The sequence below is a fragment of the Armigeres subalbatus genome, chromosome 2 (genome assembly GCF_024139115.2).
Source record: "Armigeres subalbatus isolate Guangzhou_Male chromosome 2, GZ_Asu_2, whole genome shotgun sequence".
Classification (NCBI taxonomy): Eukaryota; Metazoa; Arthropoda; class Insecta; order Diptera; family Culicidae; genus Armigeres; species Armigeres subalbatus.
The window spans coordinates 279,268,685-279,292,431 of NC_085140.1; the positions used below are offsets into that span (position 1 = coordinate 279,268,685).

Sequence of the window (23,747 nt, forward strand, 5' to 3'; positions counted from 1 at the left end):
GGTCAAAAAAGGTCAGCAGAAAACAATTGTGAGTAGATGCCAATTGAATTGAATTGCTCCCGTTGGAAGATTATTCATAGCATCAAAAAGGCTTCGCTTGCTTTCATCCTGATCGAGTTTTGCTCTGTAGCAAGTTGGTACTTAGGTGAGGAGTTGAGTCGAGCTAATATTGATAAATTTTTGGCTGCGTGTGTGGAAAATGTCGCCTAGTTTGAGGACACTTTCCCGCCAAGAGCGGTTTCATTTGGACACCATGACCAACATAAAGCGTTTCGTAGAGAATTTTAATGTCGAGCGCGATGTAGGACAGCTTGAGGGATGGAAGCAACGAGCGGAAGTATTGTATGCCGATTTTCAGGCAAATCGTTTACAGATCGAATTGTTCGGCGAAGATACCGATAAGAAAGATACGGATGAAGAGGATGCAAAGATTGCAGAAGAAGCTAATCGTCTAATTCGTCAGGGGTTCGAAAATGATTTTGTACGGGTTCATAGTTTTCTCACTAGTGAATATCGTAAATCTACCACACCACAATCGATAGTTCCTGCTACTACCAGTGATGCAGGAAACCTATTCAATCACCCTTATTCTCGTATAAAAGCTCCTGAAGTAAAACTTCCCACATTTTCTGGGTGCGTTTCGGAGTGGATAACGTTTCGTGACACGTTTAAGTCCCTAATTGACTTTCTCCTATCAATAAATTGTCGAATCTCGTTGCTTCTCTGTCCAACGATGCTAGGAAGGTGGTCGAATCCGTCGAGAACACTGCTGCAAATTATCCAGTCGCCTGGAACCTACTAGAGAAGCGATTCGACAACAAAAAGTTAGTCGTCAGAACGTTAATTGATGCTCTATTTTCGATTGAGCCCTCAAAAGGGAGTGTTATGAGTCGCTTATGCATCTTGTCGATGATTTTGAACGAAACCTGTGTATGATCGACAAGATGGGCATTCCCACGAAAGACTGGAGTGTGTTGCTGGCGCACATGGTATGTAGTAAACTCGATTCGTCCACGCTGAAGCAGTGGGAAACGTACCACAAATCGACAGAGGCTCCCAAATACGAAGACGTCATCAAGTTTCTTCGTACCCATCTAACGGTGCTCCAATCGCTGACTCCGTCGAAACCACGCTTGTTAGATACACCCAAACCGGAGTCGTACCGGTCACAGAAGTCGAAAATAAATACAGTCCACACAGTTACTACTACTAGCTCATCGCCAAGTTCTTGCCCGTTCTGCTCCACGTCTCCTCATTCTCCATTCAAGTGTGAAGCATTCCAGAAACTTTCGGTCGTCCAACGTTTCGAGCAGGTGTAAGAAAGGTTTGTGTATCAATTGCTTCTTCTCCTCCCACCTAGTCAGAAATTGCTAATCCGGTGCTTGCAGAGTATGTGGCCAGAAACATCACACAATGCTACATCAGTCGCAAGACTGTTCGTCCACTCTATCAAAGCCAATCAATTATTCAATTCTACTGTTATTTCGCAACCTTCGGCATCGAATTCGTCAATGCAACCAACACAGTCTCGTCAATCATCGACAGCAGAATCCCAATCGCCATCAGCCAATGCCACAAGCCTCATTTCCACCACTCTCGTCGGAAGTTTTCGAACTGTTCCAGCTACTGTACTGCTACAAACCGCCATCGTCAAGATCTTCGATTCACACGGACACACGCATTGTGCCGGAGCATTACTCGATCCCGCTTCACAGTTAAGCTTGGTTACGGAAAATCTTGTCTAGAAACTCCAGTTACGCCGCTATTCTGATCGCCAAGAGATCGGTGGCGTAGGTAACTCCCTCGTAGTTTCGTACCATGCTGTTCCTATTCGTATGGGTTCGCGTTGCTCGGATTTCGTCACTGATGTACAATGTCACATCCTAAAGAAAATTACACGTGAGTTGCCAGCCAGGTGCATCGACACGTCAGCGTGGAACATCCCATCGAATATCGCTTTAGCTGACCCTCAGTTCCACAAGCCTGGACCCATCGATCTCCTCATCGGTATGGAAATGTACTATGACCTGCTTCTCGAAGGATTCTTGAAACTCGGACCAGAAAAACCTGTCCTGCAAAACACCGTGCTTGGATGGGTGGCCTCCGGTAGGGCAGGCTCCAACCGTACAACTGAGCACACTCCGAAACTTGCTCATGTAACCAGTGCTGAATCTCTCGACGCCCAGCTTGCTCGCTTTTGGGAAATTGAATCTTGCTGGAACAAAGGTACCTTTTCGTTGGAGGAAACCGCATGCGAAGAACATTTCTCCAGTAACGTCTGATGAATCAGGTCGCTTCGTAGTCACTCTTCCCAAACGTTCGTCGATGCTAAACCTATTGGGAAGTTCAAAGGAGATTGCTACTCGAAGATTTCTCGCTCTCGAACGTCGCCTGCAAGCCAACCCCAAACTGATGGAAGCATACTCGGCTTTTATCGAAGAATATCATAAATTGAACCATATGCGAGAAGTTGTCGATGAAGAAATTTCTGCTAGTGGTATTTCATACTATCTCCCGCATCACGGCGTGGAGAAAGCAGACAGTACAACCACGAAGCTTCGAGTAGTCTTTGACGCTTCGTGTTCTACTGATAGTGGGATCTCGCTGAACCAAGTACTAATGGTAGGTCCAGTCATTCAAGATGACCTGTTAGCAATCATTCTGCGGTTTCGGATGCATCGCTTCGTTATTATTGCTGACATCGAGAAAATGTTTCGGCAAATTCGAGTCCACTCTGCTGATTATCCACTACAGCGGATTCTCTGGCGTAGCTCGCCGGACCAGCCTCTTCGTACCTTTGAGCTGACAACAGTCACGTACGGCACCGCTTCTGCCCCATATTTGGCAACCAAGTGCCTCCAGCAGTTGTCCAAGGATGGGTCGGAAGAATATCCCCTCGCTGCGTTCACCTTAGCAAAGGATTTTTACATGGACGACATGTTGACCGGTGTCGACGATGTGGACGAAGGTGTAGAGCTCTGCCAGCAGCTTCTACAATTGATGCAGTCGGCCGGCATGAGCTTGCGTATATGGTCATCGTATTCTCCAGCAATTACCGCCCACATACCAGCAGAGCTACGCGATGAACGAACTACATTTTCGCTGGACTCGTCTTCCGCTCCAATCAAAACATTGGGGCTCCAATGGCAACCGGTGGACGACGTGTTTCGATACTCTGTTCCCAAATGGTCCAATGAAGGGCCAATTTCTCGACGAATCGTTCTATCGGATACGGCTCGTCTCTACGATCCTCTCGGTCTCATCGGCCCAGTTGTGGTGCTCGCTAAACTTTTCGTTCAGGCTCTCTGGCGAGCTATGAGGAATTGGGACGACCCGTTAGACGAAGCCGGACAACATCACTGGTTGGAGTTCCGTAACAGTTTAGATGGGCTATCGGCGATTAGCATTCCTAGATGGGCGATGCCTGCATCAGTTCTCGTGTCCACTGAAGTGCATGGTTTCTGCGATGCCTCGGAGAAGGCGTATGGAGCCTGCATCTATATACGCACAGTTTCGACAGACGGAATGATCGCCGTTCGATTGCTGGCTGCCAAATCCAAGGTGGCCCCAACGGGGATACCAAAAGGCAGAAGCGCATCTGCTTACCACGTCTTGAGCTCTCATCAGCCCTTCTCCTGAGCCATTTGTACTACAAGGTTCAAACAAGTACAGCGTTGAAAGTCAAGGCCATTTTTTGGACAGATTCAATGATCACCCTCCACTGGCTTCGTTCGACTCCATCGCGGTGGAAAACTTTCATCGCAAATCGAGTCTCCGAGGTGCAACATCTCACCGCCGACGGTGTTTGGGCGCATGTCCCAGGAGTTGAAAATCCTGCAGATATCATTTCTCGCGGCATGTATCCAGATCAGCTTCAAGAGAGCACATCGTGGTGGAATGGCCCACCATGGCTTAGTCAACCATCGCGCTTTTGGCCACCTCTAACTCCACAAACCTCATTCGACTTGCCGCACGAACTACTTGAAGAGAGAACAGTATCACTGCCGGTACAGGTGCACCAACCAAGCGAAATCTTCTCGATTCGATCGTCATTTCCGGCACTCGTTCGTATCGTTGCTCTGCTTCGTCGCTTCAGTCACAACAGCAAGCCAAGTAACCGCACAGATCGACGGTCAGGTTTTCTTCAAACGTTGGAGCTCATTGAAGCTTCCAACAACCTTGTTCGACTAGCACAAAACGAAGTTTTCGCTAAAGACATCGCTGCAGTAGCTACACACGGTCAAGTTGAAACGAACTCGAAACTACGGAACCTCGCCCGATTCTCGTTGATGGGATTCTACGACTTCAAGGCCGCCTGAGACATGCGGCTATCTCCAACGACAGGAAACACCCAATTATTCTGCCAGCTTGGCACCCTCTAACGATTTCGATTGTTTCGTAATACCATTTGAAGAACCTGCACGCTGGACCTCAACTTCTTGCGGCATGCGACTGGGAAAAAATGTGGCCTCTTCGTCTTCGGGATTTGACACGAAGTGTTGTGCACTCCTGCGTAAGCTGCTTTCGCTGCCGTCCTCGTAATCTAGATCAGCTGATGGGGGACTTGCCTCTTGAAAGAGTAACACCGTCATTGCCGTTCCTCAACACAGGAGTAGATCTCTGTGGTCCTTTTCAGTACCGCAAGGCTAAGAAGGCACCTCCAATAAAATGTTTCGTAGCCATTTTCATCTGCCTTGTCACCAAGGCAGTACATATGGAGCTGGTCTATGACCTCTCCACTTCGGCGTTCAAGGCAGCGTTGCATCGGTTCATCGCTCGAAGAGGAAAGCCAAGTCTCATAGAGTGTGATAACGCAACAAACTTCCGAGGAGCCGCAAAGGAATTAAAGGAATTGGGCAAACAGTTTCGTTCGCAACAGCACCAGGATGGAATAGTCCATCAATGTGCGGACGAAGGCGTAAACTTCAAGTTCATACCGCCTCGCAGTCCAAACTTCGGTGGTCTGTGGGAGGCGGCAGTTAAGACCTTTAAGAATCACTTCCGTCGAACCGTCGGGAACTCGGTCCTCTCAGGACGAATTCGTCACTCTGCTAGCACGCATCGAAGCCTGCTTAAACTCGCGGCCGCTGACGCCACTCTCTTCCGACCCGAACGACCTAGAAGTTCTCACTCCGGGACACTTCCTCGTTCACCGTCCGCTCACTTGCTTCCCCTGAACCAGACCTCTCGGATGTCCCTCGAAATCAATTGGATCGCTACCAGCAGAATCAAGAACTTCTCCGGCGAATCTGGAAACGGTGGGCAGCAGATTACCTGTCTGGCCTCCATCCACGAACCAAGTGGACACGCATTCGGGACAACGTTAACATTGGAACGATGGTGCTTCTAAAGGAAGATGGTCTTCCGCCGCTTAAGTGGAAGTACGGAAGGATCTCGAACATAGTTCGCGGAGACGATGGCAACATCCGGGTCGTAGACGTCCGAACAGCAGGCGGAGAATATCGGCGCGCAATCACCAAGATTTGCGTACTCCCAGTAAGCCAACCATTATCCGAGCAGACCTAGCCACAACCCGGTTGGTTCGTCCATCGCAGTACTCTAAGTACTGCGCAACATTCGGAGGCCCTAGTGCCTCCGAAACCTGTAAGTATTAATTTATAATGAATTTTCAAAAAAATAATGGAATGTTTGTACTCCGGCATGTGCGGCGCTTCGACGGCTGCTACGATGGGTTACCATTGAGTATGCCCAACCTGATGACTTCGAGGTGAACCTCTACATAACCTGATCGACGTTCGAGTGGGCCGCAACGAAAACTTCGACGACGTAATTTCCTGCAGTGAAGGATGTCATCGCCATGACGGACTGTCCTGAGCGACCCGGTTAACCAGCGGTTTCGTGAAGCAGTGAATCAGCGAGTGCCAACGGTTACTTCTCGATCGACAATCTCAGCATTATCGGTAGTGTGCAATATTGCGGTTGAAAGGATCGATCTTTCAACAGGGGCCGGCATATGTTGGAGCCACACTAGAGTTAAGCACAGAAATAACTTCTTGTACCATATTCCCCTTTGTATCGAATTACTATTAGTTCTATTGGTCTCGTTTTGCCATAGTGCAGTAATCAATCTGTCTCCCTTGTCACTAGCCGTCTGCTAGCAAGAAGAAAACGATCTCGATTTCTATTATGCACATACCTTTTATACTGAATTCTATATGCAAACCAGAAACAAACTAGTGAACAATAAATTATCGGACAGTGAACATCGCTGTATTTCTCTCGTCAAATAAACTTTGCCTCGTTTCGTAGTAAGCTAACTTAAATCCGTGTCTAATAAATCAGTGCAGTGGAAGAACGAACCCTATCACTAGAACGGTCTCCCAAATTCCGCCGCGATAACACCTGCCAAACCCGTCTTTTCCCCTATTGATAAAATTTCCTGCATCTTGCAAAATAGGAATAAACCTTTGCTAGGATTCGAGTCTAATTTGGCTAAAACTGGAGTTAGTACCCTGTTGAACCTCTCCACCTGACCATTGGCTTGAGGGCAAGCAGTAGCTGTAAGAATATGTTTAATATTTAAGCCATTTAAAAATTCTTTAAAACTATTTGCTTCCGCGATCTGAGACTAGTTGAATAGGTAATGAATAATTAGATAAATACAATCTTAGATGCTTTAGTACTTCGCTTGTATTTGTAGTTTTACAAGGATATAATTTTAAATATTTCGAGAAAGCATCAACAACAACAAACACATATTTATATTTACAATTGGATAAAGTTAACGGTCCGTAATGGTCAATATGCACAGTATGAAATGGTTCACTCCTCTTATCTTCTTCTTCTTCTTCTTCTTCTTCTTCTTCTTCTTCTTCTTCTTCTTCTTCTTCTTCTTATTGGCATTACATCCCTACATCGCCTAGACCGGCACCGGGAATCGAACCCAGCCACCCTCCGCATGGTCTTGCTTTGTAGCCGCGCGTCTTACCGCACGGTTAAGGAGGGCCCATCTATTATATTTAAAAGACCATCTTTACTGAAAATTTTCCTTGAAAATACAATGCACTTCAAACAGTTTTTTATATATTTTGATATTGTTTCTTTCATTTTGGGAAACCAATAAGACTTGATTATATTTTCATATACCTTTTCAGTGCCAAAGTGCCCAAAATCGTCATGATACATTTTTAAAACTTGATCAATCATATTTTTGGGAACATAAAACAACAAGCGGCTTCGTTTGGTTTTCTTGTACACAATTCCATTTCTTAATTCAAAATCTTTGTGTTCTCTTGTTTCTAACAATTGACGAATTGCTTCTATATTAGAATCCTGAACTTGACTTGCAATTATAGCCCGTTCAAAAGAATTACTTTCATTCTCAATAAAACATAATTCTGGAATTCTAGATAAAAAATCAGCGTGTTTCATGAGAATTGAATTTCTGTGTATTATGTCGTAATCATATTCTGATAGAAAAATCTCCCATCGTGCTATTTTAACAATAATATCTTTCTTTTTTAAAGTTTCTTTTAAAGCAATACAATCAGTAACAATAGTAAACTTGATTCCCTGCAAATAAATATGAAATCTCTTAATAGAGTTGACCACTGCTAGTGTTTCCAACTCAAATGAATGTAATTTTGCTTCATGACTATTTGTTCTTTGACTATAATACATAATTGGATGCAACTTTCCATCTTTTTGCTCTTGCATCAGAACACTATACCGAATCCATGAGAACTGGCGTCAGTGTGAAGTTCTGTTCTGGCATAAGGAGAATACACTTTCAAAACGGGGTCAGCTATTAATTTGTCTCTTAGAGTTTCAAATGCTGTGAATTCTGATTCTTTGAAATGAAATTCTTTCGGGGAAGGTTCTTAAGATGGTTCGATACCCCTCCCCGCTTTGGAAAGGGGGGCTGTGATACAAATTGAACACCAATTACTTCATAACTCGAGATCTAATAAGAGAATTAATTAATTTTAAGCGAAACGAAGTTCGTCGGGTCTGCTGGTGTAACATAAATCTGGATTAGATGGAGTTAAACGACTGTTGTTATATTTATCAAGGAATAAGATTTGATGCTTCGTATATCCGTTAATGAAGTTCCGTTATCACCAATATCTAATAGATCCACATCAGTTTTCAAGAATGTGTCTGTATACTTACCTCTATATTGTTAATTTCAAACAGTGGATAATCTGGACAAGTCACCGACTTCGAAGAAGCTTATGTAATTAATTGGTTTTTGACTGCAAATTGCAATGTTCGACCGTCATACCCAACTATCAAGTTATTGCGCTTAACGAAATCCGATCCCAAAATACACATAAATATAATCATCAATTACAATTTCTGAATCAAAAATACCTGAAATATTCAGTTTTGAATTATTTAAACCTACATATGAATTTGAAAATGTTTTATGATATTGAATTTTATCTGAAACAAAACTACTTTTGATTGAACATATAGGACTACCTGTATCAAATAAAGCATCTGATTTAATTAAATGATTAGGGGCCATCCACAAAGTACGTCACGCACCTAGGGGGGAGGGGGGGTTTCGAGCTGCGTGACGACCCATACAAAAATTATAGATGTTTCATACAAAAAGTGTGACAAAGGGGGGAGGGGGGGTTGAAAATCGCCAATTTTTGCGTGACGTACTTTATGGATCTTCCCTTATTAATTTTTATTAAAATGTTGAAATATACTTTTTCTATACTAACCCTACCATGATTGTGTTGTGTTACTCATGTAGAACATTGTTCTTCATTGATAATTCGTCCGTCGAAGCATGACCACGCTGCAACGTTTCGAGTATTCGATTGCTGACAACCAACATCCCGAGATTGAGAATTTTGTTGACTACTTCGAAGCCTGTCCTAAGTCGCACGACCTAAACTTCCGCACGGATAACAACTTCTGTTACTTGAATCTTGTAGCGATGAACGCATCTGCATCTGGTTTTCATAACGTAAGATTGCATCCAGTAAGGATTCCACATCAGCAAATTTCATAGTACTCAGAGCCATCCTCAAATTAAAGTCCAATAAGCCATTAATTATATACTTGACTAGTCGACCCGGCAGACGTTGTCCTGCATAGTAGGCAAAAATGCGCGTTGTGAACTACGCATGCCCATACGATTCCTTAGTTTTGTTTTTCACGATTTACTCAACTTAACTAATAATTTTCGCATGAGGAAATATCATATAAACCCGTCGGAAACTATAACGAAAGTAACTGCTGAAGGAATAAAGATGATCCATCCAGCCGTTATCGAGTTATGCGGATACGAACACAGACCATTTCATTTTTATTATATAGATTATAACTGTTATGCTCAGGTCAACAGTTCTTGCTTTGGCAACGATTGCATAAACGAAATTTTCATAACTTTCATTCGGCTTCTTCGTCCGCTTCATCAACTCAATATGAACATCCACCTCATCTATTCTAGTAGGAAACGCTCGTATAATACGTTGCTTGAAATCAGCCCATGCAGTAATATTTTCTTCGATACTTTCAAACCATATTCTTGGAACCGGTCCTAATCGCATTACTGCATAATGCAGTGCAGCACGTTCATCCCAACCGTACATACTTCCTAAACTTTCAATCTTCCGTAACCATTTTTCTGTTGTTGTCATTTTTGGATTGAACTCGGGAATTAAATTTCGTACATCCTCAGGGTGCAGAAACATTTGGATGACGCCTGATTGAAACATTTCTGGTCTTGGACAAAAACTTCTGTAGCGCCACATAAAATAAAATCTTTACGACTTTACAGGTTCAGAGTTTCCAGGTTCATCCTAACTTCGGAAATGGAAGTAACAAGGGAGCATTCATGTATAACGTCTGCTTTATTCGGTGTCTTTGAGTGTTCTGTGTTACAATAATTAAGTGTTGGTTCTCACTATCTGACATCTCAATATTTGCCTACTATGATTCTGCCACTACAACCGAAAATTTCCTAGATCGGCACCGGGAATCGAACCCAGCCACCCTCAGCATGGTCTTGCTTTATAGTCGCGCATTTTACTGCTAGGCTATGGAGGGTCCCTATGATTTATACAGGGTAAAGTATTTCATCAGCGATTCTTTTTAGAAAAAGTGAATTTATTTATTTTATCCTCCAACGTGTATCGAATACATGTTCTAAACAAGTCAACAGACAAGTCTAGGCTACAAAATCGATTTTTTTTTTCAAGAACAACTGCAATACATTTATACATATATTTTCTTGCATTATTTGCTTCAAACATTCGCACCAAATGTGCAGCACACTGAATTTTGCTAAATTTTGTTGAGCTTAGCATAACTACTCCGCGATGGATCAGAACTGGTGTAAATTGCACTACGATCCAAGTGATTAGAGGTTGAGATTTACCACCTATTCTCGAAGTACACGTTTCAAAACCTCACAAATCTAGATCAATAACGGCGTCGGCCAAGTCCTTACAGTCAGTGAGGAAAGGAAGGTAATGTTATTGTGTAGTTATTGTTGCTACTAGAGACCAAGAGTACCTTCGCATCCCCACAATATCACGGTATGAAAGTTTTGTTAATTGCATGAGCATGAGCATGATTGACCGCCCACGGTTGCTACTCCGTTATTGCCAGCTCAGCTGTAATTACACAGAGAACCAACAGATGAAGTTTGGGAATAACATTATCTTCAATGTGTAAGAACTGGTGACCCAGCGCCGGCCGTGTCCGAATGCAGGACAATTGAGGAATAGGTAGAAATAACTGGGATGTTGGATATATGGGGTAGGAAGTGTGGCAAGGTTCGTTTTGGTAAACGGTCTGCCGTGTATAGCGTATAGTTTGAATTAAAACATAAAAAATCGAACGGACGCTAATCATACAACTGGATGCTAACTAAATTTTCACTTTCTGATTAACTTCCTCACCCTCACAAAGCAGAACAAAATTTCGGTGACCGGCCGATCGTTTTGCTTTCCGCACAAAGCAAAACTAAATTTCGACAACCGGCCGATCGTTCTGCTTACTGGAGAATCACGACTGGACAAGAAACAAATTTACACTTTCTGATTAATTAACTCACCCGCACAATGCAGAACAAAATTTCGATGACCAGCCGATCGTTTTGCTTTCCGCACAAAGCAAAACTAAATCTCGGGTTAGGGACAAACGGTCGAAAGACATAAGGTCGAAAGGACAAAAAGTCGAAAGGCAAAACGTCGAAAGACAAAAGGTCGAAGGGACAAATGGTCGAAAAGGACAAAAAGTCGAAAGGGACAAAAGGTCGAACGGGACAAAAGGTCGAAAGGACAAAAGGTCGAAAGGGACAAAAGGTCGAAAGGAAAAAAGTCGAAAGAAACAAAAGATCAATCAAAATCAAAATTACACAATTTTTAACAATTAATTAAAATTCATTCAGTGAGTACAACTAAAGATGGATGTTTGGGTTTTCTAAATATCATATCGATCTATCAAAATGGCGCACGCCGCACATTAAATACATCAATGCGCGCGCCTATTTTGACAGATCGAAATGACATTTAGAAAACCTTGATATCCATCTAATATTTCCACTCATTGAATGCATTTTCTTCAATTGTTGAAAATAGTGAAAAATAAAAGGGCAATTTTTTTGCCAACTGGTCCTTTTGCAACCAATACAAGTTTTATTCATTTCCAAAATCAACAATCTGCTTTATCTCTAACAAAACTATCTAGACATTCATAATATTGTTTCATAGTAATTTCTCCTTCTTTGAAAATGGCTCATTCTTCAAATTTGATTAATGAGATGAGTGTGTTATTATTTCTGCATGAAGAAAAATGTATAGCACAAACACCCAATTTGTTATCAACTTGTTCTTGATCGAAATTTTGTCCCTTTCGACGTTTTATCCTTTTCGACCTTTTGTCTTTTTCGACCTTTTGTACTTTTCGACCTTCTGTCTCTTTCGACTTTCTGTCCTTTCGACTTTCTGTCCCTTTCGACGTTTTGTCTTTTCGACATTTTGTCTTTTCGACCTTTTGTCTTTCGACCTTTTGTCTTTCGACCTTTTGTCTTTCGACCTTCTGTCCTTTCGACCTTATGTCTTTCGACCTTTTGTCATAGATTCCTAAATCTCGACGACCGGCCGATCGTTCTGCTTACTGGAGAATCTCAACAGATGCTAACCGTGAACTACAAACCAAGAAATTCGGTTGTAATGCGCCCGAGCAATAAACGCTGCGGACAGGAATGAGGGGTACCGCCCAAATGGTCCGATACCCTGTAATTAGGTAGAACTCACCGAATTTTCATTCTCATGAAAATGAGCCATCCTGGAAAGTTTCACTACTTCCTCGTCTATAATTAGTTCACTTCGGAAGTTCACTTCAATTTCGATACTGCGACTCAGCGTAATGAGGCCAGACGATTTAAACTTAATCATCAATATGTTCCCCACTTGTCCTCATACTTTCTTGGTCCAAACGTGGTCATATTTTGCCTTTGAAGTTTCCAATTTCTTCATGCTGCATCACTCGTAGTAGCAAAAATTTGAGCATTCATTTGTGGAACGATGGGAAATATGGACAAACCTTTTATAAGGTTTTTCTAGCTGTAACACTTTTTCACTACAGAAAAAACTCAAAACTCCTTCAAGGAAGTTTTGTTAATTGGGTAGGGTAGATAAACTGAAGCAAAGCGTAACCACAAAACTCGGTTCTCGCGAATGTTCTACATCCTACCCGAAGCACGTCCGATCTCGCACCAATTAGTTTAATCACTCACCACTGATTTTTTTAGTATTTTATACGATTAACAAAAAAATCTATGTACACTTGATACAGCTCGCGATTCATGTGTCTGCTCCGCGTAATATTTTCTTCCCATCTGTTTAAAGTTTCATGTCCATGAAAAGCTACCGGAAGCATTAGAGTTTAATATAGATTAAACTTCGTTCTCGTCAGTATAGTGCAGCCCTAAAGTTTATTACGTAAGCCGTAGAAAACCAACTCCGCAGCAGTAGGGTAAGACGGTATAATATGCCCCCTAAGGCAACTCCTTGATAACTTTGGGGTCGTTCAATAATGTCACAGGTTTTAGGGGGGAAGGGGTCTAAGATTTTGTGACAGTTCATATATCAGGTATACAAAAAAGCGCAACAGAGGGGGGAGGGGGTCTAGAAATCTAAAAAAGTAGTGGACGTCATAGTTGAATCACCCCTTCTCACTTTTCAACGCAATTTATGCAAACTTTGTGTTATTTGGTAGTCAAGGAAGTCGCAAATGCATTGCCCATGAGTAGTCATATAAACATATTACAGATAATAAAGCTTTTTTGAAAAGTCATGAATAAATGAATTTCAAAAAGTGCCTGGGCAATACGCCCACCTTAACCAAAGACGATTCATATCGCTTCATTAGTATTTTATCAATCCCATAATAAAAAGGTTACAAATCCTTATGGGCTTGACGTTGAAAAACCAACATAAGCCCATTTAAGCAGGTTTGCATTACATTTCAATAGTTTTCATATAATTTGGAAGCAACTGCATATTTTCCTGCCTACACTGGGGCGTTTTGACCAGTGAAACATATTTTTGAAAAACGTTACATTTTTGAAGATGGAAGCAATTTATATCATATGAACCACTGAGAAAAGTTATTTTGTTGCCCAACTGAGTGTTCCAGTGCAATTTTTGGGTACAGCATGCTAGCGTCGCTCCAGAATGTTGAGCAAACAAACATTGAAAGTTACATCAAAACTGTAACTATTATTTTTCTATTATTTTCATTATGTAATACAAAAATACTTCCACATTCACATAGTATGATGGTTTTACAAATATTTATAGGTACCAACTGAGTTTGACCCTTAGTTAGTTATAGTTTTCTAGAAATCAAAGGGGGGCGTTTTGACCAGGTGGGGCGCATTATACCGTCTTACCCTAATACGTATTTTGCTTCATGGGAAACGTTATTTTCACATGTCACAAGCGTTAATAACATTTATTTATACAAAAATTATTATATTACGCGTGTAGGTTGTGTTTATAAGCCAATCAAAAGACTTCCCTTCCTGCCACTCTATTTCTTTATGTTCCAAAGAGATAGACAATGCACACCAATCGCTGGTTGTCATACATACATGAAATCACTCCAGCCGCGAGCCGCCGACGATAACTTCGGACGTGGACTTCAAGCTTCAAGTGTTACGTCGAGTGACAAGGGTGAAAACGTCTTCAATTTCGAAAACAACTTACGGTTCTCCTGAGGCTGGTTTTCCCCAACCCATTTTCCCTGTTTTGTATTCAGCACTAATATATAGTGGTGTGTACGAAGAAACAGATACCTACCTATGCTCTGACCTTCCTCGACCTGTGCCCTTCCTTGTAGCGCTTGCAGATCCGAAGCCCCGGCTCTTAGTCCTTGCAGTACCTGTTTGTGCGGGAAAAGGAAAAAACGACAAAAAGATGAGAATACTACGTGAGACGGCACCGAACCAGATAAGAACAAAATTGCTTGCTCAAAAATGCAAGAGCACTTTCGGTTTTATTGTCGTTCTTCAATGTCCTCCTATCCCCGAAGATTCAACAGTGGAAGGATGCGTTAAAAAGCTACTTCCATTTGCATATCTACTAAGATGTAATAACGTAATAATTAAAAATAGTCTTGGAATAATTTTCTTGTCCTCTTGTACCATGGTACGAGTACCACAGGTGTGTCCTTAGTATAAGTATTTAAGTTGTCTGGGACTACACGAAAAAAAGAGTTCCCGAATTCGTGAACCAGCTAAAATACACCGTGATTTAACTCATGAATTCGGGAACACTAGTCACGTTTTCCAGAACATTCCAGAAAACGTGACTGTATTCTCGAATCCGTGACTGTTGTTCCCGAAAAAACTCACCGTGAACTCGTTAGTTCACGAATTCATGAACGCTTTTTTTTGCGTGACACACAATATTCATCAGCAAATGCACTGATCAAGTATAGAGGTTGTGTGTGCTATTTGCTAATCTTCCACATAATGTAGGCTAGACAGTGGCGTAGCCACGGGGGGGGGGGTGGACATAACCCCCCCCCCCAAGAGACGAAATTTTTAGAAGAAAATTTTTTTTAGCAGAAAAAAAATGTTCAGAAAACCCCCCCCAGACGAATTTTCTGGCTACGCCACTGAGGCTAGATGTACCAGTCGTGGCAATAGCACCAGTGCTTTATATGCGAAATGGCCAATCAAATCACCACAAAACAAGTTCAGATCGATAAAGCATATTCATATGATACGATAACACCTTTGATCTCCTCCAAAACAAGCAAAGCATAATAGTAAAAATTGATTTTGCTTAATCTTTGACGTCCTTTGTACTAGTGGTCCCTATTTGGCCAATCCCATAAGAAAACAATGGGATTTGCCAAATAAGGAAATTAAGAATAGTGCCACAACTGGGGCATGCGTTCCTGTAATGGATTAATCAATTTTGAGGATTATAACACATTTTATTGTGGTTTTCACAGCTGTTGTAAGGAGCAGGAAGTAAAACCTTTCGCTTGATATATAAAGTCGAACCGCATGCCTTTTACTTATTTAAAAAAAACAGTTCCGTGAGGTGGCCAATATGAACTATTTATGTACAATCAATGCATTGACGCGGGTCGCTTCGACCGTTTCGTATGGAGTGAATTTAACACCATTTCCGTTTTATTACCTCCAGCAGGGTTACCTTACAGGGTGTTTGTTTCCTGAGTGTGCATATTTTGGGGGCAGCTTGGGGACCCCAAAACATGAAAAAGTGCCCATGGAACATAGGGTCGGAAATCACTGCTAAGTGAGTTATTCAAAATTCTATGTTTTAATTTTTGGTCAACTTTACCAACCTCTATCTCATTAACCAATGATCGTATAATCTCAGTCAGCACACAGAACGAAAGCTTAAAGTCTAAGCTTTCTGAGCTTCGTTGACCTTATGTTGATAAAAGTGGTGTTAAGTACAGTAATTATGCAAACTTTCGAAAAAGTGTCAAAAATAACGTGCTTTTTTCTTATAATTTAGTGATTTTTTCATCAATACATTCGATATTTTGAAAAAATTTCTTCTACAAAACATTCTTATGCTTCTTTGCTTCCAAAATGTCCTTTGGTGGAACATTGTATGATTTGTAGTTCACCCGTAATTTTCAATTTAAAATAATTAAGAAAAATCATCGAACAGCAATTTTCATCGCGATGTTTGCTTCAAAATGTTGGTTGGCAACCCTACATGTTCGGGCGTTCGTTGCCTGCACGTGGTGCGATCGTTTGTAAACACCATGCATGCCACTAATGCCGTGCAGAAGTGAGTTCAAAAACAATGGATCAGCTGACAGAAAAATTGGTTATTTTTAACCAGGGCGTACATTGTTTAAAAAAATCGCACGTTTGTGTAATTAACTTTGAAGAGCGTAAGTGTTAAATTTGCAAACTATCCACGCTGTCTGATGTAAGGCTTATCTGTTAGAAGCGGTCATAATTTATTTACAGATAATGCTTTTCATCAGTAATTAACTATCATTTTATTTTGTTTTCGCTTAAATCGGATAATACCCTGATAATAAAATCCGATGCATGTAGGCAAACGATTGACGAATGACTTCGTATTTGACTTGGTTGCTTCTGGTAGGGTGGAAAATTTTCATTCAGTTGTAGTCGTCCTGCGGTGACGATATGGCACGATTTGTTTATGCAGGTGCTTTACTTTTTTGGACTTATTTTAATTTCAGTGATTCCGGGCCAGGGACATTTTGGTGTATTCTTAAATTAAACAAAATGGTATTTATGGGAATCCGATCAAGAGTCGTCCGTGGGTACTTTCGGGAGGAGTGATGCATGAGAATTCGACTAATCAATTTATTTTTAAAATTTCTATGAATTTGTGGGATTTTTTGGGCTCTGGTAAATTTCTGTGAATTCGGTTGTTTTAATGAAACTAAAATCCACTTTTTAGAAATACGATTGAATCTTGAGAAATACGATTAATACGATTGAATGAGAGTCTTTGTGGGTTTTGGGAATCCGGGTGCATGTGGATAGATTTATAAGACTCTGGATGGATTCTTGAGAAACATGCGTGGATTCGTGAAAATCCGGAAACAATGAGTTTTTGGTGAAATTTTCATTTTTAAATTTCACCGTTCAAAAATCATGGGACCGAGGAGATTCTTTGTAAATCCCGGAGGATGTTTGGAAAAACTCTAAAAATTCTTTGGGAATCCCGGAGGATTCTTAGGAATCCCGGAGGATTCTTAGGAATCCCGGAGGATTCTTAGGAATCCCGGAGGATTCTTAGGAATCCCGGAGGATTCTTAGGAATCCCGGAGGATTCTTAGGAATCCCGGAGGATTCATAGGAATCCCGGAGGATTCTTAGGAATCCCGGAGGATTCTTAGAAATCCCGGAGAATACTTAGGAATCGGAGGATTCTTAGGAATCGGAGGATTCTTAGAATCCAGGAGGATTCTTAGGAATCCCGGAGGATTCTTAGGAATCCCGGAGGATTCTTAGGAATCCCGGAGGATTCTTAGGAATCCCGGAGGATTCTTAGGAATCCCGGAGGATTCTTAGGAATCCCGGAGGATTCTTAGGAATCCCGGAGGATTCTTAGGAATCCGGAGGATTCTTAGGAATCCCGGAGGATTCTTAGGAACCCGGAGGATTCTTAGGAATCCCGGAGGATTCTTAGGAATCCCGGAGGATTCTTAGGAATCCCGGAGGATTCTTAGGAGATTCTTAGAATCCCGGAGGATTCTTAAGAACCGGAGGATTCTTAGGAATCCCGGAGGATTCTTAGGAATCCCGGAGGATTCTTAGGAATCCCGGAGGATTCTTAGGAATCCCGGAGGATTCTTAGGAATCCCGGAGGATTCTTAGGAATCCCGGAGGATTCTTAGGAATCCCGGAGGATTCTTAGGAATCCCGGAGGATTCTTAGGAATCCCGGAGGATTCTTAGGAATCCCGGAGGATTCTTAGGAATCCCGGAGGATTCTTAGGAATCCCGGAGGATTCTTAGGAATCCCGGAGGATTCTTAGGAATCCCGGAGGATTCTTAGGAATCGCGGAGGATTCTTAGGAATCCCGGAGGATTCTTAGGAATCCCGGAGGATTCTTAGGAATCCCGGAGGATTCTTAGGAATCCCGGAGGATTCTTAGGAATCCCGGAGGATTCTTAGGAATCCCGGAGGATTCTTAGGAATCCCGGAGGATTCTTAGGAATCCCGGAGGATTCTTAGGAATCCCGGAGGATTCTTAGGAATCCGGAGGATTCTTAGGAATCCCGGAGGATTCTTAGGAATCCCGGAGGATTCTTAGAACCCGGAGGATTCTTAGGATTGTCGGAGGATTCTTAGGAATCCCGGAGGATTCTTAGGAATCCCGGAGGATTCTTAGGAATCCCGGAGGATTCTTAGGAATCCCGGAGGATTCTTAGGAATCCCGGAGGATTCTTAGGAATCCCGGAGGATTCTTAGGAATCCCGGAGGATTCTTAGGAATCCCGGAGGATTCTTAGGAATGCCGGAGGATTCTTAGGAATCCCGGAGGATTCTTAGGAATCCCGGAGGATTCTTAGGAATCCCGGAGGATTCTTAGGAATCCCGGAGGATTCTTAGGAATCCCGGAGGATTCTTAGGAATCCCGGAGGATTCCAAGGAATGCCGGAGGATTCTGAGGAATCCCGGAGGATTCTTAGGAATCCCGGAGGATTCTTAGGAATCCCGGAGGATTCTTAGGAATCCCGGAGGATTCTTAGGAATCCCGGAGGATTCTTAGGAATCCCGGAGGATTCTTAGGAATCCCGGAGGATTCTTAGGAATCCGGAGGATTCCAGAACCCGGAGTTCTTAGGAATCCCGGAGGATTCTTAGGAATCCCGGAGGATTCAGGAGGATTCTTAGGAATCCCGGAGGATTCTTAGGAATCCCGGAGGATTCTTAGGAATCCGGAGTTCTTAGGAGTCCCGGAGGATTCTTAGGAATCCCGGAGGATTCTTAGGAATCCCGGAGGATTCTTAGGAATCCCGGAGGATTCTTAGGAATCCCGGAGGATTCTTAGGAATCCCGGAGGATTCTTAGGAATCCCGGAGTTCTTAGGAATCCGGAGGATTCTTAGGAATCGGAGGATTCTTAGGAATCCCGGAGGATTCTTAGGAATCCCGGAGGATTCTTAGGAATCCCGGAGGATTCTTAGGAATCCCGGAGGATTCTTAGGAATCCCGGAGGATTCTTAGGAACCCGGAGGATTCTTAGGAAGCCGGAGGATTCTTAGGAATCCCGGAGGATTCTTAGGAATCCCGGAGGATTCTTAGGAATCCCGGAGGATTCTTAGGAATCCCGGAGGATTCTTAGGAATCCCGGAGGATTCTTAGGAATCCCGGAGGATTCTTAGGAATCCCGGAGGATTCTTAGGAATCCCGGAGGATTCTTAGGAATCCCGGAGTTCTTAATCGGAGGATTCTTAGGAATCCCGGAGGATTCTTAGGAATCCCGGAGGATTCTTAGAATCCCGGAGGATTCTTAGAATCCCGGAGGATTCTTAGGAATCCCGGAGGATTCTTAGAATCCCGGAGGATTCTTAGGAATCCCGGAGTTCTTAGGAATCCCGGAAGTTCTTAGGAATCCGGAGGATTCTTAGGAATCCCGGAGGATTCTTAGGAATCCCGGAGGATTCTTAGGAATCCCGGAGGATTCTTAGGAATCCCGGAGGATTCTTAGGAATCCCGGAGGATTATTAGGAATCCCGGAGGATTCTTACGAATCCCGGTGCACTCTTAAGAATCGGAGGATTCTTAGGAATCCCGGAGGATTCTTAGGAATCCCGGAGGATTCTTAGGAATCGGAGGATTCTTAGGAATCCCGGAGGATTCTTAGGAATCCCGGAGGATTCTTAGGAATCCCGGAGGATTCTTAAGGAATCCCGGAGGATTCTTAGGAATCCCGGAGGATTCTTAGGAATTGGAGGATTCTAGGAATCCCGGAGGATTCTTAGGAATCCCGGAGGATTCTTAGGAATCCCGGAGGATTCTTAGGAATCCCGGAGGATTCTTAGGAATCCCGGAGGATTCTTAGGAATCCTCCGGGATTCCTAGGAATCCTCCGGGATTCCTTAGAATCCTCCGGATTCTTAGAATCTGGATTCTTAGGAATCCCGGAGGATTCTTAGAATCCTCCGGGATTCCTTAGAATCCTCCGGATTCCTTAGAATCCTCCGGATTCCTTAGAATCCTCCGGGATTCCTTAGAATCCTCCGGGATTCCTTAGAATCCTCCAGGTTCCTTAGAATCCTCCGGGATTCCTTAGAATCCTCAGGATTCCTTAGAATCCTCCGGGATTCTTAGAATCCTCCGGGATTCCTTAGAATCCTCCGGGATTCCTTAGAATCCTCCGGGATTCTTAGAATCCTCCGGGATTCATAGAATCCTCCGGGTTCCTAGGAATCTCCGGGATTCCTTAGAATCCTCCGGGATTCCCAGAATCTCCGGGATTCCTTAGAATCCTCCGGGATTCTGAATCCTCCGGGATTCCTTAGAATCCTCCGGTTCCTTAGAATCCTCCGGGATTCCTTAGGAATCCTCCGGGATTCAGAATCTCCGGGATTCCTTAGAATCCTCCGGGTTCCTAGAATCCTCCGGGATTCCTAGGAATCATCCGGGATTCCTAGGAATCATCCGGGTTCCTAGGAATCATCCGGGATTCTAGGAATCATCCGGGATTCCTAGGAATCATCCGGGTTTAGGAATCATCCGGGATTCCTAGGAATCATCCGGGTTCCTAGGAATCATCCGGGATTCTAGGAATCATCCGGGATTCCTAGGAATCATCCGGGTTCCTAGGAATCATCCGGGATTCTAGGAATCATCCGGTTCCTAGGAATCATCCGGGATTCCTAGGAATCATCCGGGATTCCTAGGAATCATCCGGGATTCTAGGAATCATCCGGGATTCCTAGAATCATCCGGGATTCCTAGGAATCATCCGGGATTCCTAGGAATCATCCGGGATTCTAGAATCATCCGGGATTCTAGGAATCATCCGGGATTCCTAGGAATCATCCGGGATTCCTAGGAATCATCCGGTTCCTTAGGAATCATCCGGGTTCCTAGGAATCATCCGGGATTCTAGGAATCATCAGGTTCTGGAATCATCCGGGATTCCTACGAGTCATCCGGGATTCCTAGGCATAATACCCGATTCCTATTAATCATCCGGGATTCCTAGGAATCATCCGGGATTCCTAGGAATCATCCGGGATTCCTAGGAATCATCCGGATTCTAGGAATCATCCGGGATTCCTAGGAATCATCCGGGATTCCTAGGAATCATCCGGGATTCCTAGGAATCATCCGGGTTCCTAGAATCATCCGGGATTCCTAGGAATCATCCGGGATTCCTAGGAATCATCCGGGATTCCTAGGAATCATCCGGGATTCCTAGGAATCATCCGGGTTCCTAGGAATCATCCGGGATTCTAGGAATCATCCGGGATTCCTAGGAATCATCCGGGATTCCTAGAATCATCCGAGTTCCTAGGAATCATCCGGGATTCCTAGGAATCATCCGGTTCCTAGGAATCCTCCGGGATTCCTTAGAATCCTCCGGGATTCCTTAGAATCCTCCGGGTTCCAGAGATCCTCCGGGATTCCTTAGAATCCTCCGGGTTCCTTAGAATCCTCCGGGATTCCTTAGAATCCTCCGGGATTCCTTAGAATCCTCCGGGATTCCTTAGAATCCTCCGGGATTCCTTAGAATCCTCCGGGATTCCTAGGAATCATCCGGGATTCCTAGGAATCATCCGGGATTCCTAGGAATCATCCGGGATTCCTAGGAATCATCCGGGATTCCTAGGAATCATCCGGGATTCCTAGGAATCATCCGGGATTCCTAGGAATCATCCGGGATTCCTAGGAATCATCCGGGATTCTAGGAATCATCCGGATTCCTAGGAATCATCCGGGATTCCTAGGAATCATCCGGGATTCCTAGGAATCATCCGGGATTCCTAGGAATCATCCGGGATTCTAGGAATCATCCGGGATTCCTAGGAATCATCCGGGATTCTAGGAATCATCCGGGATTCCTGGAATCATCCGGGATTCCTAGGAATCATCCGGATTCCTAGGAATCATCAGGGATTCTCAGGAATCATCCGGGATTCTTAGGAATCCTCTGGGATTCTCAGGAATCATCCGGGATTCCTGGGAATCATCCGGGATTCCTAGGAATCATCCGGGATTCCTAGGAATCATCCGGGATTCCTAGGAATCATCCGGGATTCCTAGGAATCATCCGGGATTCCTAGGAATCATCCGGGTTCTAGGAATCATCAGGGATTCTCAGGAATCATCCGGGATTCTTAGGAATCCTCTGGGATTCTCAGGAATCATCCGGTTCCTAGGAATCATCCGGGTTCCTAGGAATCATCCGGGATTCCTAGGAATCATCCGGGTTCCTTAGAATCCTCCGGGTTCCTTAGAATCCTCCGGGATTCCTTAGAATCCTCCGGGATTCCTTTAGAATCCTCCGGGATTCCTTAGAATCCTCCGGGATTCCTTAGAATCCTCCGGTTCCTTAGAATCCTCCGGGATTCCTTAGAATCCTCCGGGATTCCTTAGAATCCTCCGGGATTCCTTAGAATCCTCCGGGATTCCTAGAATCCTCCGGGATTCCTAGAATCCTCCGGGATTCCTTAGAATCCTCCGGGATTCCTTAGAATCCTCCGGGATTCCTTAGAATCCTCCGGGTTCCTTAGAATCCTCCGGGTTCCTTAGAATCCTCCGGGATTCCTTAGAATCCTCCGGGATTCCTTAGAATCCTCCGGGATTCCTTAGAATCCTCCGGGTTCCTTAGAATCCTCCGGGATTCCTTAGAATCCTCCGGGATTCCTTAGAATCCTCCGGGATTCCTTAGAATCCTCCGGGATTCCTTAGAATCCTCCGGGTTCCTTAGAATCCTCCGGGATTCCTTAGAATCCTCCGGGATTCCTTAGAATCCTCCGGGATTCCTTAGAATCCTCCAGGATTCCTTAGAATCCTCCGGGATTCCTTAGAATCCTCCGGGATTCCTTAGAATCCTCCGGGATTCCTTAGAATCCTCCGGAGAACTCTCCAGATTCCTTAGAATCCTCCGATTCCTAGAATCCTCCGGGATTCCTTAGAATCATCCGGGATCAGGTTCCTAGGAATCATCCGGGATTCTAGGAATCATCCGGATTCCTAGGAATCATCCGGGATTCCTAGGAATCATCCGGGATTCCTAGAATCATCCGGGATTCCTAGGAATCATCCGGGATTCCTAGGAATCATCCGGGATTCCTAGGAATCATCCGGGATTCCTAGGAATCATCCGGGATTCCTAGGAATCATCCGGGATTCCTAGGAATCATCCGGGATTCTAGGAATCATCCGGGATTCCTAGGAATCATCCGGGATTCCTAGGAATCATCCGGGATTCTAGGAATCATCCGGGTTCTAGGAATCATCCGGGATTCCTAGGAATCATCCGGGATTCCTAGGAATCATCCGGGATTCTAGGAATCATCCGGGATTCCTAGGAATCATCCGGATTCCTAGGAATCATCCGGGATTCCTAGGAATCATCCGGGATTCCTAGGAATCATCCGGGATTCCTAGGAATCATCCGGGATTCCTAGGAATAATCCGGGATTCCTAGGAATCATCAAGGATTCCTAGGAATCATCCGGGATTCCTAGGAACCATCCGGGATTCTAGGAATCATCCGGGATTCCTAGGAATCATCCGGGATTCCTAGGAATCATCCGGG

The 23,747-nt window shown here is 43.7% G+C and overlaps 1 protein-coding gene across 13 annotated transcripts in view; it reads right to left on the minus strand.

Moving 5' to 3' along the window:
- The window catches only part of LOC134212298 (anoctamin-8), a 134,820-nt gene that overhangs the window by 49,061 nt on the left and 62,012 nt on the right, over positions 1-23,747 (minus strand). For all 13 annotated transcript variants that reach the window (XM_062690019.1, XM_062690027.1, XM_062690018.1 and 10 more), the window contains one exon: positions 14,295-14,376. In XM_062690019.1, the coding sequence (XP_062546003.1) occupies positions 14,295-14,376 (82 nt within the window). The remainder of the gene's footprint in view (positions 1-14,294; positions 14,377-23,747) is intronic.